This window comes from Vulpes vulpes, chromosome 1 (assembly GCF_048418805.1).
Source record: "Vulpes vulpes isolate BD-2025 chromosome 1, VulVul3, whole genome shotgun sequence".
Lineage (NCBI taxonomy): Eukaryota > Metazoa > Chordata > Mammalia > Carnivora > Canidae > Vulpes > Vulpes vulpes.
This window is the reverse complement of record NC_132780.1, coordinates 102564638-102579592: the sequence shown is the minus strand read 5'-3', so window position 1 is coordinate 102579592 and position 14955 is coordinate 102564638. Positions and strand designations below refer to the sequence as shown.

At 38.2% G+C, this 14955-nt stretch overlaps 1 protein-coding gene across 1 annotated transcript; it reads right to left on the bottom strand.

Annotated features, from left to right (window-relative positions):
• Positions 1-972, bottom strand: LOC112913743 (olfactory receptor 5H2-like). The gene has a single exon (XM_025990617.2). It carries the CDS (start codon positions 928-930, stop codon positions 1-3), a length of 930 nt encoding a protein of 309 aa, XP_025846402.2. The 5' UTR covers positions 931-972.
• Positions 973-14955: the final 13983 nt, after the last annotated feature.

The following is a 14955-nucleotide window of genomic DNA, read 5'->3' as shown; positions in this document are numbered from 1 at the left end:
CTAAGCATGTCTCTTTAACATTTTTCTCATTGAATCTATAACTTTCTTATTTCTCAGGCTATAGATCATTGGATTTAACACCGGAATTATGACAGTGTAAAATAGAGAGTCCATCATGTCTTGATCATCTGCCTGTGCAGATCTAGGGCGCACATACATGAAAAGGAGGGGGCCATAGTATAAAGACACAGAAAAGAGATGGGCCCCACAGGTGGAGAAGGCTTTTTTTATGCCTTGTAGAGACTTCTTTCTTAATATTGTAAAGAGCACTAGTGTGTAGGAGACAAGAACAGTCACAATGGTGAAGACTTGTATTGACCCAGAGAAAATAAATACCATCAGATAGTTAATAGAAGGATCAGTACAGGAGATCTTAAACAATGGTATAACATCACAGTAAAAATGATGTACTATGATAGAATTGCAGAAGGTTAATCTGAATAAAAAAGAACTATGAATTATGGCATGAAGAAGTCCTCCTAAAAATGACGAAAGTATCAGCCGGATGCACAGTGTATTGGACATAATCACTGGGTAAGTTAATGGTTTGCATATGGCCACATAGCGATCATAAGCCATTGTTGCCAGCAAAAAACATTCTGTCGTTGCACTGATTGCAAAGGAAAAAAACTGTATCATACATTCAGAGAGAGAGATCGTTTTGCTCTTGGCAAAGAAACTGACCAGCATTTTGGGGGTCACTGTGGATGATAACCAAGCATCCACAAATGCCAGACTGCCAAGGAACAAGTACATGGGGATGTGAAGCTGAGGGTCATTCCAGATGAGAGCAATCAGACCAAGGTTCCCCACAATAGTGAGAAGATAGATAACCAAGAACATCAAAAATAGAGGGATTTTCCACTGTGGTTCATGTGTGAGTCCTGTGAGAATCAGCTCCGTCAGCAATGTTGCATTTTCCTTTTCCATGTCCTCACTGGGTGCTTTCTGAAATGAAATTGAACAAATGACCAAAAATTCATTCAATTTATGACAGGAAATATAGGGAGGAGAGTTTAAGGAAGTTACGCACATCCGAATGCCCTCTCAGTTTTGTGTGTTACCTGGTGATAGATGGAATCTGTTCGGGGGGGTTTGGAAATAAATGCAATTATTTCCATTTTTTAAATGTGCCATGATTACAGAATGGGGAAAATAAAAGACATTATACATAGTTTCTAAATTTATGGGATAGGATTGAGTATGAAAGGGAAATTCTGTGTCCAGGATATGGACATAGGGTGAAGGGGAAAGAGGCTTGAAGAGCCTGGGCTATAAAATGAGTTGAATAGCATGTGAAGGATCTTGAACATTATTTATCAGGGAAGAAATATGCACTGAGAAAAAGGGAGTGAGGCACTGTAATATTTTTATTTATTTTCATTTTTTAAAGATATTATTTCTTTATTCATGAGAGACACAGAGAAAGGCAGAGACATAGGCAGAGGGAGAAGCAGATTCCTTGTAGGGAACCCGATGCAGGACTCAGTCCCAGGACCCCTGGATCACAACCCAAGTCAAAGGCAGATGCTCAACCATTGAGCCACCCAGGCATCCCACATAAGATTTTTTTTTTTTTTAAATAAATTTGTGGCAGTGTAGAAAATAGGCCCTAGGGAGATGAAGTTGGGGTCAGGAATACCAGTCAGGAAAATGTTACTGCTGTCTACTGGTTTTCAAACAAGAATACACATTGGAATTCTCTGAGGAACTTTTCATGCAAAATATAGATTGTGAGGGTTTCTTTAGAATTGGATTTACTGGGTCAAGAATTAAATCTAATAAATCTGCATCTTAACCTGCTCCCCAACTGATTCAAATGCATGTGATATAGCTAGTCCATGGGTGAAATGACACTGGGATCGATGGAAAAGAGTTCAGAATGTAGAGACATCATCACTTCTTGTGACACATTGGAGGTAAAAGGATGGTCAGTGAAGAATAGGAGTCACTTTGTGACTGGGTAGATTTTCATTTACCCAAAGAAAATGAAAACAGCAATTTGAAAACACATACATGAGATGAGCACTGGAGATTATACATTGGTAAATTAAATTTTAATTTTTAAAAAATGAAAGAAACATGCACCCCTATGTTTACTGCAGCCTTAGTTAGAATAGCCAGGATATCGAGCAACTTAAGTGTTCATCTATAGATAAGTGACTAAGCAAGATGTGGTCTGTGTGTGTGTGTGTGTGTGTGTGTGTATACACAAAATGGAGATATAGATAGATATAGATATAGATATAGATATAGATATAGATATAGATAGATATAGATATAGGATATGGGATATTACCCAGCTATAGAAAAGGATGAGATCAGGCCATTTGATACAACAGGCTATTACACTAAATGAAATAAGTCTGAATGAGAAAGACAAATACCATATGATTTCACCCATATGTGATGTCTAAAAAAATGAATAAACAAAGAATCAGACCTAAAAATATAGAGAACAACTTCTTTGCCAGAGACAGAGGAGGTGGAAAATTGGGCAAAATGGTGAAGGAGGGTGGGAGATTGGGCTTCCAGTTATGAAATGAAGAAGTCATGGATAAAAGTCACAGCATAAAGAATATAGTCAACAATATTGTGATAGCAATGTATGGCAACAGATGACAGCTGTACTTGGGGTCAACCTAGCACAAAGTATAAATGAGTCAAATCACTATGTTGTATGCCTGAAACTAATGCAACATTGTGTGTCAACCATATTCAAATTTTGAAAAATCATTGAAATGAGGATGCCGTGCCAGTTTGTAGAGAGAGTGTCCTCTGGACATCCAGGTGGTATATGCTTTGTTGTGTGCGTCTACTACAAATATTGACTTGGAAGGCATCAGGGTAGCTCAAGGCATACTCATGTTTGACCTACACATTGGGGAATACACAAAGGGAAGAGAAGGGTGAGGAACTAAACTGACAAAGTATATTAACGTGGTTTGGGGGAATATATGTCATTTTTAGATAGCCAGTCCTCTTTTCTACCACATAATCTGGGTGCCAGGCAAAATCTACCATCCACTCTGGGAACCAAAAGAGCTACAACTGACTTTCCTGTCCCCTTATAACTAAAATGAAGGCACTTGTGATGTAGGTTTGGCAACTAAAACCCATCCACACTGGATTTGGAATTTGGAGTGAGAGAGGAAAAGGGACAAGAATTTGAGTTGCTAAGGTACAATACGAAGGTTGCAGCAAATGCATACTGCACCCACACCAATGACCCAGTCAGTGTGAACAGTGGCATTCCCACGCAGGAGCAGTGACGGTAACCCTCATAGAGTCAATGTTGGGGCATGATTTTTGCTATTGATAGACTGCCTTGCTTCCTTCTGTTGCTGCCCATTTTTTTTCTCAGCTGATTCCTTTAATCTCCTAGCATTTCTATATTAGAATCCATTCCAAAAAATAATATCTTGTTGAGACTAGTAGTTCGGGCAGCCCGGGTGGCTCAGTGGTTTAGCGCCACCTTCAGCCCAGGGCCTGATCCTGGAGACCTGGGATCAAGTCCTACCTCAGGGCCCCCAGCGTGGAGCCTGCTTCTCCCTCTGCCTGTGTCTCTGCTTCTCTCTCTCTCTGTCTCTCTCTCTCTCTGTCTCTCATTAATAAATAAATAAAAATCTTTTTTTACAAAAAGAAACTAGTAGTTCTGACTGGCACTGATAAAGACAAGAAGACGACAGGAAAGGAAACAGAGCAGAATGGTCATGAAGAGAAGGGAAACAGGATGGATGAGTGTCATGAACAAAAATAGAGGAAGATACTCAAGAAGGACAAAGAGAGTTATGGTGCCAGTTGATAAAATAGATGCTCTGAAGGACAAGGAGTGAATAGATGTGACTGAGTGTGGAGACTGAGAGATTTGTGGTGGCTTTAGTGAGAGCAATTTCTGTTATGTGATGCAGCTGAGACCAGAGGATATTGAGCAGTGAATGGGAAACCAGTTGCTCAACAGTGAGCAGGGAAAGGGCATTGAATCCTCCAAGAATGTGGAGAACAACTGTTGTATGTCTGCTGCGGGTGGATAAATAGAACATTTTTCTCCTGATACTGTTTTAGTAAAAGTTTTCAAGGGAGAGAACTGCATAAAGATAAGGAGACAAGATAAGGAGGAGAAATTTTGGTGGTGAAAAAATCAGGAGATGGAAGAGAAATAGGCAGAGAACGGACACACGGATGGATAAGTGTGAGAAAGACTACAGAGAAGGAGGAGGAAGGACATCAGAGAAAGGCCTCGAACAACAGAAAAGGAAAGGCCCAGAGTTTGGGGGGGCGGGGGTAACTGTTTATCTTAACTTCCGTTTTCATTTAAAGTTGTCGACTCTGGAATCTTCTTTTTCTCTTCTTCAAATTTCCAAACTTATTTTCCTAGGGATTATGTCTATGCAGGAGTTTTTCAGTTCAACTTTATACACTCTGTGTTGTTCATATGTATACTAGCACTGCCTGAAAGTTCCATTCATATTTAAAAGTTGCTTTATATTTTTTATTACAGTGATTAGAACTTTTGTAGAAGGTTCTTTTGTGGAAATCCTGCTGGTTTTACTTGAGAGAACTATTTCACCATCAGTTGTTTTTTTTTTTTTTTTAGCATAATAAGATTAAGCCAAAAACCAAAGTAAAATATAAATAACATAGATAATCAAGGCCAGCAATTGCCGTTATTAAAGGCCTGTTTATTTGAAAAGGACTTCCTTCTATGCATCCTGAATCACTAAATAATTGAAAATCCTCAGGTTCTATTTGTGCTGATATTTACCAGGCCACACATGCTGGAGCTGCAAAAGGACACTAACTGACAATTTCTTGCTACATATATGGCAAAACAGTCAACAAAATTCTTATCAGAAGTGGCAGAAAGGATGGAGTTAATATACAAGTGACTTACCTTAAAAGTTTTGATCAAAAAAAAAAAAGTTTTAATCAGAAAATATGATCAGTAAGACAAAACTAAACTTTTAATCAGAATAACCAGGAAGATTTCTTATGTAGAAATCATTAAAACCTGTGATACTTAAGTGCAGTTTAAATTTTTAAATGTGGGCAGCCGGGGTGGCTCGGCGGTTTAGCGCGGGCTTCAGCCTAGGGCCTGATCCTGGAGACTCCGGTTCGAGTCCCACATTGGGCTCCCTGCATGGAGCCTGCTTCTCCCTCTCCCTGTGTCTCTGTCTCTCATGAATAGATAAATAAAATATTTAAAATAAAATAAAATTTTAAATGTTTCACATTTCAGTTCACCACTTTTATTTATAAAGTCATTATAGTTATGTTAATGGATAATAAAACATTGTTTAACAGAGTAATTCATCTCACAGCTATTTTGCTTATCTAGATTATGGCTATCAACATAAAATATATAACTTATTGATTATTTGGTTTCCATTATTCACCTGTTTTTGGCATCTGTAATTCCAATGTGAAATTCTTATAAGTGTAACAGCATTTCACCTTTATATAGAAAGACTAATGAATGTCATAGAAGTCATTTCTCTCTTACCCATATCTAATAAGAAATCTGAGGAAATCACTTCAAAGTGTTAGGCTTTCTAAAGGAGAAAAAAAATACAATACCGCTAGAGTGACCATAACATAGGCAGCAAGTCTTTGCACGCTGATTCATTCTTTTTGCTTCACTTACAAAGCTCAAGAAAAGGTTATTTATATCAATTTGCTTCAAACGTAAGAGTCAACCAATCATCAGAAACCTATATGCTTTTGCCAAAAAAGGAAGGAATGAAATATTAAAATTCCTCTGATAGTACCCCACGGCTCCCTTTAGGACAAAACTAAGCCATTCTTCTGGGCATTGCAGACTCGAATGTGTATGCGAAGTCCAGGTGTCCCATCGGGCATTACAGCCTGTGAGATCATAAACATCAAGTCACATTTCAGTTCTAGTTTTAACCGTTGAAATTGAACTTTATGCCATTACTTTCCACCACAAGTGACACCTCTGGCATGTTCATGCAAATCGGTTTATCTGTGAAATAGGCGTTACTCTGAGTGCTTTGATTAATATGTTCTTGTCTGAGCTGATCCTACATGATTTTAATGAGGCCAAAGTTCTAGATTCCCTTCAGGAACCCACCCCAAAGAAAACTGTCCTCCTCATGCAAACTTCAGGTCACATTCCAGACCTAGACCTGACTCCAAACTTCAAGCTGAAATCTGATGAAAAATCTTACTAGGGAAAGATCAAGGGAGGTGCAAAGGGAAACAAAGATAAAGCATCACAGCGAGAGGTGCCATAGCTCAGTGCTCCTCAAATGTTAATGCCTATGAGTCTCCTAGAGAGAGATCTTGTTAAAAATTCAGGTTCTGTGTCAGTAGATCTGGGTGTGACTTGAGGGTCTTCGTTTCTACATGGTGATTGCTACCTGTGGACATGTGTCATGCCCATGACCTTGGCCATTGGAGGACCTAGATAATCCGAGAGCCTGAATCATGGGAGAAGCACAATGTGCTGAATTACAAAAGGACAAGCTAGGAGTAACCAGATAGGGCCAGGGAGGCCAGCACAGGTGGGACCACACATGCGTTGGAGGCTAGTTCAGAGACTTTGGTTTTTACCCCAACTTAATATAAATGATGGATTTTGAACATGATGGTAAAGCATTCAGGTTTGCCCCTTGTGCATTAGCAAAGAAAGTTGTCAATGTACTTTCAGGAAAATAAAAATTTACTTATTTGTGACACTTTGATTTGATATTTGAAGAGGAAAAAATGTTCACCCTTCAGATGGGAATTGATAGGGAGCTAGGGGAAAGCAAACAGCATCTTTTTGGGCAGACTGATTAATCATGTCACTTCCTCATAGTTTTGCTTGTGAAAGCCAAAATAGAGGAGGAAGACAGCATTCATGAAATTAATGTCATTCTGAAAACTTCATGGAAGGATGGAGTAAGTAGTATGATGTGCAGGGGTGGCTTCAACATAACACAAACAACTTAAATATACTGACCCTTTCAAGTTTGTATAATTATCTCTTCACTCATTTTGTTGCCTACCTATGCGTACAAAAGGCCTATGATACTGCTTCCAGTAAGAATAGTCTTCTCAATTTGAGTCATTTATACAAGTGAGTTGTGGTATTTCATTGTGCTTCTCACGTGTATTTCTCTGATAAACCATTGTATAAAGTATCTTTTTGGGTCCTGTTTTGATATCTTTATATCTTGTTTGGTGAACTGTCTTGTTTGATGAACTGTCTTGCTCCAATCTTTGCCAGTTTTTTAATTGAGTTAATTTTTCTTGGAGTTAATTAACTAGTATATTTTATAAATTCTTCATATATACAAGTCATTATCAGATGTATGATGTGCAAATATTTCTCAGGAATCTTGATTGCCTTTCTTTCTGACAAAGATCTCAAATGGCCCATTACACAGATGACATTATGATACCAGTGAGCAAGAAACCACAATATTCTATGCTTCTTGGTAAAAAATATGCATGACAGTGGGTAAGAAATAAATGCAAAAAAAATGGGGCACCTAGCTGGCTAAGTCCATACAGCAGGGTTGTGAGTTCAAGCCCCACATTGTGCATGGAGCCTACTTAAAAAAAATTAAGAGGCCTTATACTTCAGTGAGATTCTTAGGGGCCAAGTGATATAGGGCACATCCAAAAAGGAGTCACAATACCTAGTGGGTTCCTGTGGATTCTGAATACAGTGTCATCCTCATTTGGGTGTATTACACAGGCCCATTTACCAAGGGACCAGATAAACTGCTCCTTTTGAGTGGGTTCAGGACAGGAAAAGGCTTTGTAACAAGCATAGGTTGCTATGCAAGCTACTCCGTCAATTAGGCCATGTGAGTCCGCAGAGCCAATGGTGCTTGAAGGAGCAGATCCAGTGGGGAGGCTTTGGAGCCTCTGGTGGGCCTCTAGAGGTGAATCATGAGGCAGGCCAGTAGAATTTTGGAGTAAAGCCCTGTCATCCTCAGTGGATAGCTACTCTACTTTGAAGAAACAGTCATTGGCTCTTAGTGTAAATGGACTGCTTAACTATGGGCCACTGATTCCACATGCAACCAAAGCTGCTCTTATAAGCTAGATTATTTGATCCACCATGAGGTGGGCATCTGTGGGAATACTCCATTGTGAAATGAAACTGGTGTATAAATGTAGGAGCCTGAACAGACCCTGAAGGCACCAGCAGTTACATGAAGAAGTGGCCCAAATGCTCATGTCCCTATTCCTGCTATACTGGCATCTCACTCACAGCCTGCACCCATGGGCTCAAGGGAAATTCTGTATGATCAGTTGACAGAGGAAGACAAAAACAGGGTCCTGGTTTATAGATGGTTCTGCACGAAATGCAGACATCACCCGAAAGTGGACAGATACAGCACTGCAACCCCTCCCTGCAATATTCCTAAAAGGCAGAGGTGAATGGAAATCTTCCAAGTGGTAGAACTCAGAGCAGCACAATTGGTTGTTCACTTTGGAAAGAGAGATGGCCAGAGGTGTGATTACATACCAATTCATGAGGTAGGACTAATGGTTTTCTGGGAGAGCAGGAACTTTGAAAGAATATTATTAGAAAATCGAAGACAAGGAAATTTGTGGAACAGGTATGTAAATAGATCTCTCCAAATAGGCAAAAAACATGAAGATATTAGTGTCTCATAAGAACAATCATCGAAGAGGGAACTCAGCAAAGAAAGATTTAAAAAATCAACTAGGTGGAATAACCCATTTTTCGATCTAACTTTTCTTCAGACATTTCTGTCATCATCCAGTGGGTTCATGACCAGAAATGATCCAGTGCCAGGGGGAAGTTATGTGTGTGTTCACGTCATGGACTTCATTTATTCAGGCCACCTTGACTATGGCCATTGTTGAGTGTTCAGTCTGCCAGGACTTGAGATAACATTGAGTCTCTTGCATATCACCATTTATTAGATTGATCAGCTAGCTACCTAGTAGCAGGTTGATTACATTGGACAGTTTCCATCATAAAAGGGAAGTGTTTTTTTCTTATTGGAATAGACACTTATTCTAGATACAGATAAACCCTACATGCATTCATTGATTCTACTAGAACCATCATATTGGACTTAACAGAGATCCTTATCCACTATGCAATATCATAGTTTTACACACAGCATTGCTTAAGTAGGAGATAGAGGATGTATAGAAATTCCATTTTGACTGCTCTAAATACTTTGTTATTATAAAAATTTTGCTTCACTGATTATTTAAACAATGATTCCTAAGTATTTTTAAAAATATTTATTTATTAATGAGAGATAGAGAGAGAGGCAGAGACACAGGCAGGGGGAGAAGCAGGCTCCATGCAGGGAGCCTGATGTGGGACTCCATCCCCGGACTCCAGGATCACACCCTGGGCTGAAGGCGGCGCTAAACCGCTGAGCCATCCGGGCCACCCGATTCCTAAGTATGGTTTTAAACCAACAGCATCAACATTGCTAAATCAGAAACACTAATGATGGAGCCTGTCAATATGTTTTCACAAGCTCTCCACATGATCTTGATACTCACTAAAGTGTAAAGAACCACCATTGTAGAAAAACAACATGAATGCCTGTATCAGAGAGATTTTGACATATACCTAATTTGCGTATTTGAGAAATACTTTTCTAGGGTTGCTTGGTGTTTGTCTTAACCTAATGATGCTGTTTCTTTGAATACAATCCAAGATAATTTTGTTAGCAATCTTCTGAGCAGTACAAAGTATTATAAAGTGACGAGAAATTTGTATATATACTATATTTATTTACATTAAAAATAGGAAATATGAGTTATTTTTTAAATTTTATTCAAGTTCATTAACACAATGTTAGTGACTCAAAAATTCTATATGCTTCTCAGTGCTCATTAAAATAAGTGTTCTTTAATCTCCTTTATCTATTTCACCCACCCCTCACACTCACCTCCCATCCACCCATTTGTTCTCTATATTTGTCATTTTTTTGTTTGTTCATCTTTTTTGTTTTGTTTTGTGCATTTGTTTTGTTTCTTAAATTCCACATATGTGTGAAATCATATGGTTTCTGTTTTTCTCTGACTGACATATTTCACTTAGCATTGTAATTTTTAGGAATACAACATTGTACTTCTATGTTGTTGCAGATGGCAAGACGTCATTCTTTCTATGGCTGAATAATATTCCATTATACACACACACACACACACACACACACACACACACACACATTACACTTCTTTGTGCATTCATCAACCAATGGACACTTGAGTTGCCCTCATGTCTTGGCTATTGTAAATAATGTTGCAATAAAATAGGGTTGTGTATATCTTTTTGAATTAGTATTTTCATTTTATTTGCGTAAGTACTCAGTAGAGGAATTACTGTATTATATAGTAGTTCTATTTTTAATTTTTTGAGGAACCTCCATACTTTTTTAACAGTTCTACACCAATTTGTATTCTCACAAAATGCACCAGAGTTCCATTCTCTACACACCTTAACCAACATTTGTTATTTCTTGTGGTTTTGATTTTAAGTATTGTGCTAGATGTGAGGTGTATCTCATTGTTTTGATTTGCATTTCCCTGATGATTAGTGACGTTGAGCATCATCAGTTCGTGTGTCTGTTGGCTATCTATATGTCTTCTTTGGAAAAATGTCTACTTAGGTCCTCTGCCCATTTTTAATCAGATTATTTGGGTTTCCTTGGTGTTCAGTTATATAAATTCTTTGTATCTTTTGACAATTAACTACTTAACAGAAATATCATTTGGGAATATTTTCTCCCTTTCAGTAGGGTGTCTTTTTGTTTTGTTGATAATTCCTTCACTATGTAGATGATTTTTATTGGAGCTATGAGTTCTTTTAAATCTCCAGGTTAAGAAAATGAACACACCTTCATAACAAAAAGTATTCAAAGTATGTTATTCGTATTTCCAAGCGATGGCTTAATCCCACATCAGAGCAGTTGTTCCAGACAAATATCTAAAGTTAGCATTGTGATATCATCCTTTACATCTAAATATCTGAAATAATATATCTGTAATTTCATAGTTTCTCTTTAAAGGAATCAGTGAATATCTTACCTAAAATATGGGCTTTGCACAGATATGTATTTTACTTCTTTCCCAATATACTATTTATATGACAAAAATAGGGTAAAAATGAATATATTTGTAACAGAAATGAGACTGAGATTATATCAGTGGAGAAGGGATTTTGGTTATTTTCTGGAAGAAATACAGTAGTTGAAGTTCAAACCAGAATGAAGGAATCTCTAGACCTGAGATATACAAGAGGAGGCTTCAGAGAAAATCTGAACTTCTGAGAGGCCCAAACTGTCTGTCCCATACTCCCCAGCTTAAAGTAACACTTGACATGTTAACACACCATGCTCATAGATTCACAGCTGGATGTCCAACTTCTCATTCAAATAAAGAGCCAATTAGGATAACAGACCTTTCCTCAGAAATGAAGAAATTCACAGTAGTAGTTTTACTATTTTCATTTTGGGGTCATAACAGTGAATGAAGAAGAAAGATCTACATAAATAACAGGAAAAATCAGAACAATAGGAAATGATACAGCAAAGACTCAGTAAGCTACACAGATATGCAATAACATGAATTCTCCAGATTTAAAGAATAAAAGCAGCTGGACTATAATCATTCACTTCCTTTCCTGGGGTTATTTCTTAGGGAAACAGCGAGAGCAGATGGCCTGGTCTAATCTTGTGATCTGCACCTCCAGAAATACATAATAATGATCTTTGTCTTAAGACCTAAATGTTTTATATCTTTAAACAAGCATTTAATTAAAGGGCCTCTCCTTGCTTTTTGTCATGCTCCATCCCAGGAACAAGTTCTAGTGATAGGAAGAAGAATTCACTTTAGGTTTATGATACTTGAGATTATCATGAAAAGAAACAGGAAGGAGTGCTGGCCTGTAACAGCCATCTCAAAAGTAGTAATTTCCCTAGACTCATTACCATACTGAAAAAGAGTGCCACAGTCTATTGTATTTTGTGTATCTGTGCTGTTACATTTTTTAAATTTCACAAGTATTTCACAAATACTTTGGACCTCATGAGTAAGTCACTGTTCCATGCACTGCACAAGTACAAGAGTACTAGGACTTCTAAGTTATAACCTAAAAGAGTATGTAAACCAAAAATAAATACTATACAAGGCCAAGTATGATCTAAAAAGAATAAATAAACTTACATGCTTCAAATGAGTATGCATTCCTATCCTCTTTGTGGTAATCTGGAAATGGATAACGGAAGCTGTAACATGTAAGTTATAGACTTTGAAGAAAAGACATCATTTCCATTGCAAATAAAGATGGGCAGTTGAGGGCTAAGATGTAGGATCTTATTCTCTATGGAGAGACCCATAGAGGCAAAAAGTTGAACCTGAGAGAGTGAGAGGTGTCTGGAAGGCTTTCAATAACTCTATATGGGTTTAAAACTGGGTCTGTTGGAAGAATTGTAGGGAGAGGACTTCAGCATTAAAACAGGTTTTAAAAAAATAAAACAAAGGTTAATAGATACAGGGTGAAGAGGATACTGACAATACTGAAGATATATGGTTATAGATATAAGTGTAAATATATGTAGATCTGTATCACATAATCTGAACTTCCACATGAGCAGACAAATAATATATGCATATGTATGTATACAAATCAGGATACATATACCATATATGGCACTACATAGCCTAGTAGCAAAAACAGTCTATTAAACACTATTGAAAGAGGATATCATCTTTTTTTAAAATTTTTTTTATTAGAGTTCAATTTCCCAACATATAGCATAACACCCAGTGCTCATCCTGCCAAGTGGCCCCCTCAGTGCCCATTACCCAGTCACCCCAACCCCCTGACCACCTCCCCTTCCACTACCACTTGTTCATTACCCAGACTTAGGTGTCTCTCATGTTTTGTCACCCTCACTGATATTTTCACTCATTTTCTCTCCTTTCCCCTTTATTCCCTTTCACTATTTTTTATATTCCCCAAATGAATGAGACCATATAATGTTTGTTCTTCTCCAATTGACTTATTTCATTCAGCATAATACCCTCCACTTCCATCCACATCGAAGCAAATAGTGGGTATTTGTCATTTCCAATGGCTGAGGAATATTCCATTGTATACATAGACCACAGCTAATCCATTCATCTTTCGATGGACACCAAGGCTCCTTCCACAGTTTGGCTATTGTGGACATTGCTGCTAGAAACATCGGGGTGCAGGTGTCCCGGCGTTTCATTGCATCTGTATCTTTGGGGTAAATGCCCAGCAGTGCAATTGCTGGGTCGTAGGGCAGGTCTATTTTTAACTCTTTGAGGAACCTCCACACAGTTTCCTAGAGTGGCTGTGCCAGTTCACATTCCCACCAACAGTGCAAGAGGGTTCCCCTTTCTCCGCATCCTCTCCAACATTTGTTGTTTCCTGTCTTGTTAACTTTTCACCATTCTCACCGGTGTGAGGTGGGATCTCATTGTGGTTTTGATTTGTATTTCCCTGATGGCAAGTGATGCAGAGCATTTTCTCATGTGCATGTTGGCCATGTCCATGTCTTCCTCTGTGAGATTTCTCTTCATGTCTTTTGCCCATTTCATAATTGGATTGTTTGTTTCTTTGGTGTTGAGTTTAAGAAGTTCTTTATAGATCTTGGAAACTAGCCCTTTATCTGATAGGTCATTTGCAAATATCTTCTCCCATTCTGTAGGTTGTCTTTTAGTTTTGTTGACTTTCTTTTGCTGTGCAGAAGCTTTTTATCGATGAAGTCACAATAATTCATTTTTGCTTTTGTTTCTCTTGCCTTCACGGATGTATCTACAAGAAGTTGCTGTGGCCAAGTTCAAAAGGGTGTTGCCTGTGTTTTCCTCTAGGATTTTGATGGAATCTTCTCACATTTAGATCTTTCATCCATTTTGAGTTTATCTTTGTGTATGGTGCAAGAGAGTGGTCTAGTTTCATTCTTCTGCATGTGGATGTCCAATTTTCCCAGCACCATTTATTGAAGAGACTGTCTTTTTCCCAGTGGATAGTCTTTCCTGCTTTGTCCAATATTAGTTGAGGGCCCATTTCTGGGTTCTCTATTCTGTTCCATTGATCTATGTGTCTGTTTTTGTGCCAGTACCACACTGTCTTGATGACCACAGCTTTGTAGTACAACCTGAAATCTGGCATTGTGATGCCCCCAGCTATGGTTTTCTTTTTTAATATTCCCCTGGCTATTCGGGGTCTTTTCTGATTTCACACAAATCTTAAGATGATTTTTCCAACTCTCTGAAGAAAATCCATGGCATTTTGATAGGGATTGCATTAAATGTGTAAATTGCCCTGGGTAACAAAGACGTTTTCACAATATTAATTATTCCAATCCATGAGCATGGAATGTCTTTCCATCTCTGTGCCTTCCTCAATTTCTTTCAGAAGTATTCTGTAGTTTTTAGGGTATAGATCTTTTACCTCTTTGGTTAGGTTTATTCCTAGGTATCTTATGCTTTTGGGTGCAGTTGTAAATGGGATTAACTCCTTAATTTCTCTTTCTTCAGTCTCATTATTAGTGTATAGAAGTCAGATGCCACTGACTTCTGGGCATTGATTTTGTATCCTGCCATGCTACCAAATTGCTGTGTGAGTTCTAGCAATCTTGGAGTGGATTCTTTTGGATTTTCTATGTACAGTATCATGTCATCTGCAAAGAGGGAGAGTTTGAATTCTTCTTTGCCGACTTGAATGCCTTTTATTTCTTTTTGTTGTCTGATTGCTGAGGCTAGGACTCCTAGTGCTATGTTGAATAGCAGTGGTGAGAGTGGATATCCCTGTCGTATTCCTGATCTTAGGGGAAAGTCTCCCAGTGCTTCCCCATTGAGAATGATATTTGCTGTGGGCTTTTCGTAGATGGCTAAGATGCTGAGGAATGTTCCCTCTATCCCTACACTCTGAAGAGTTTTGATCAGGAATGGATGCTATATTTT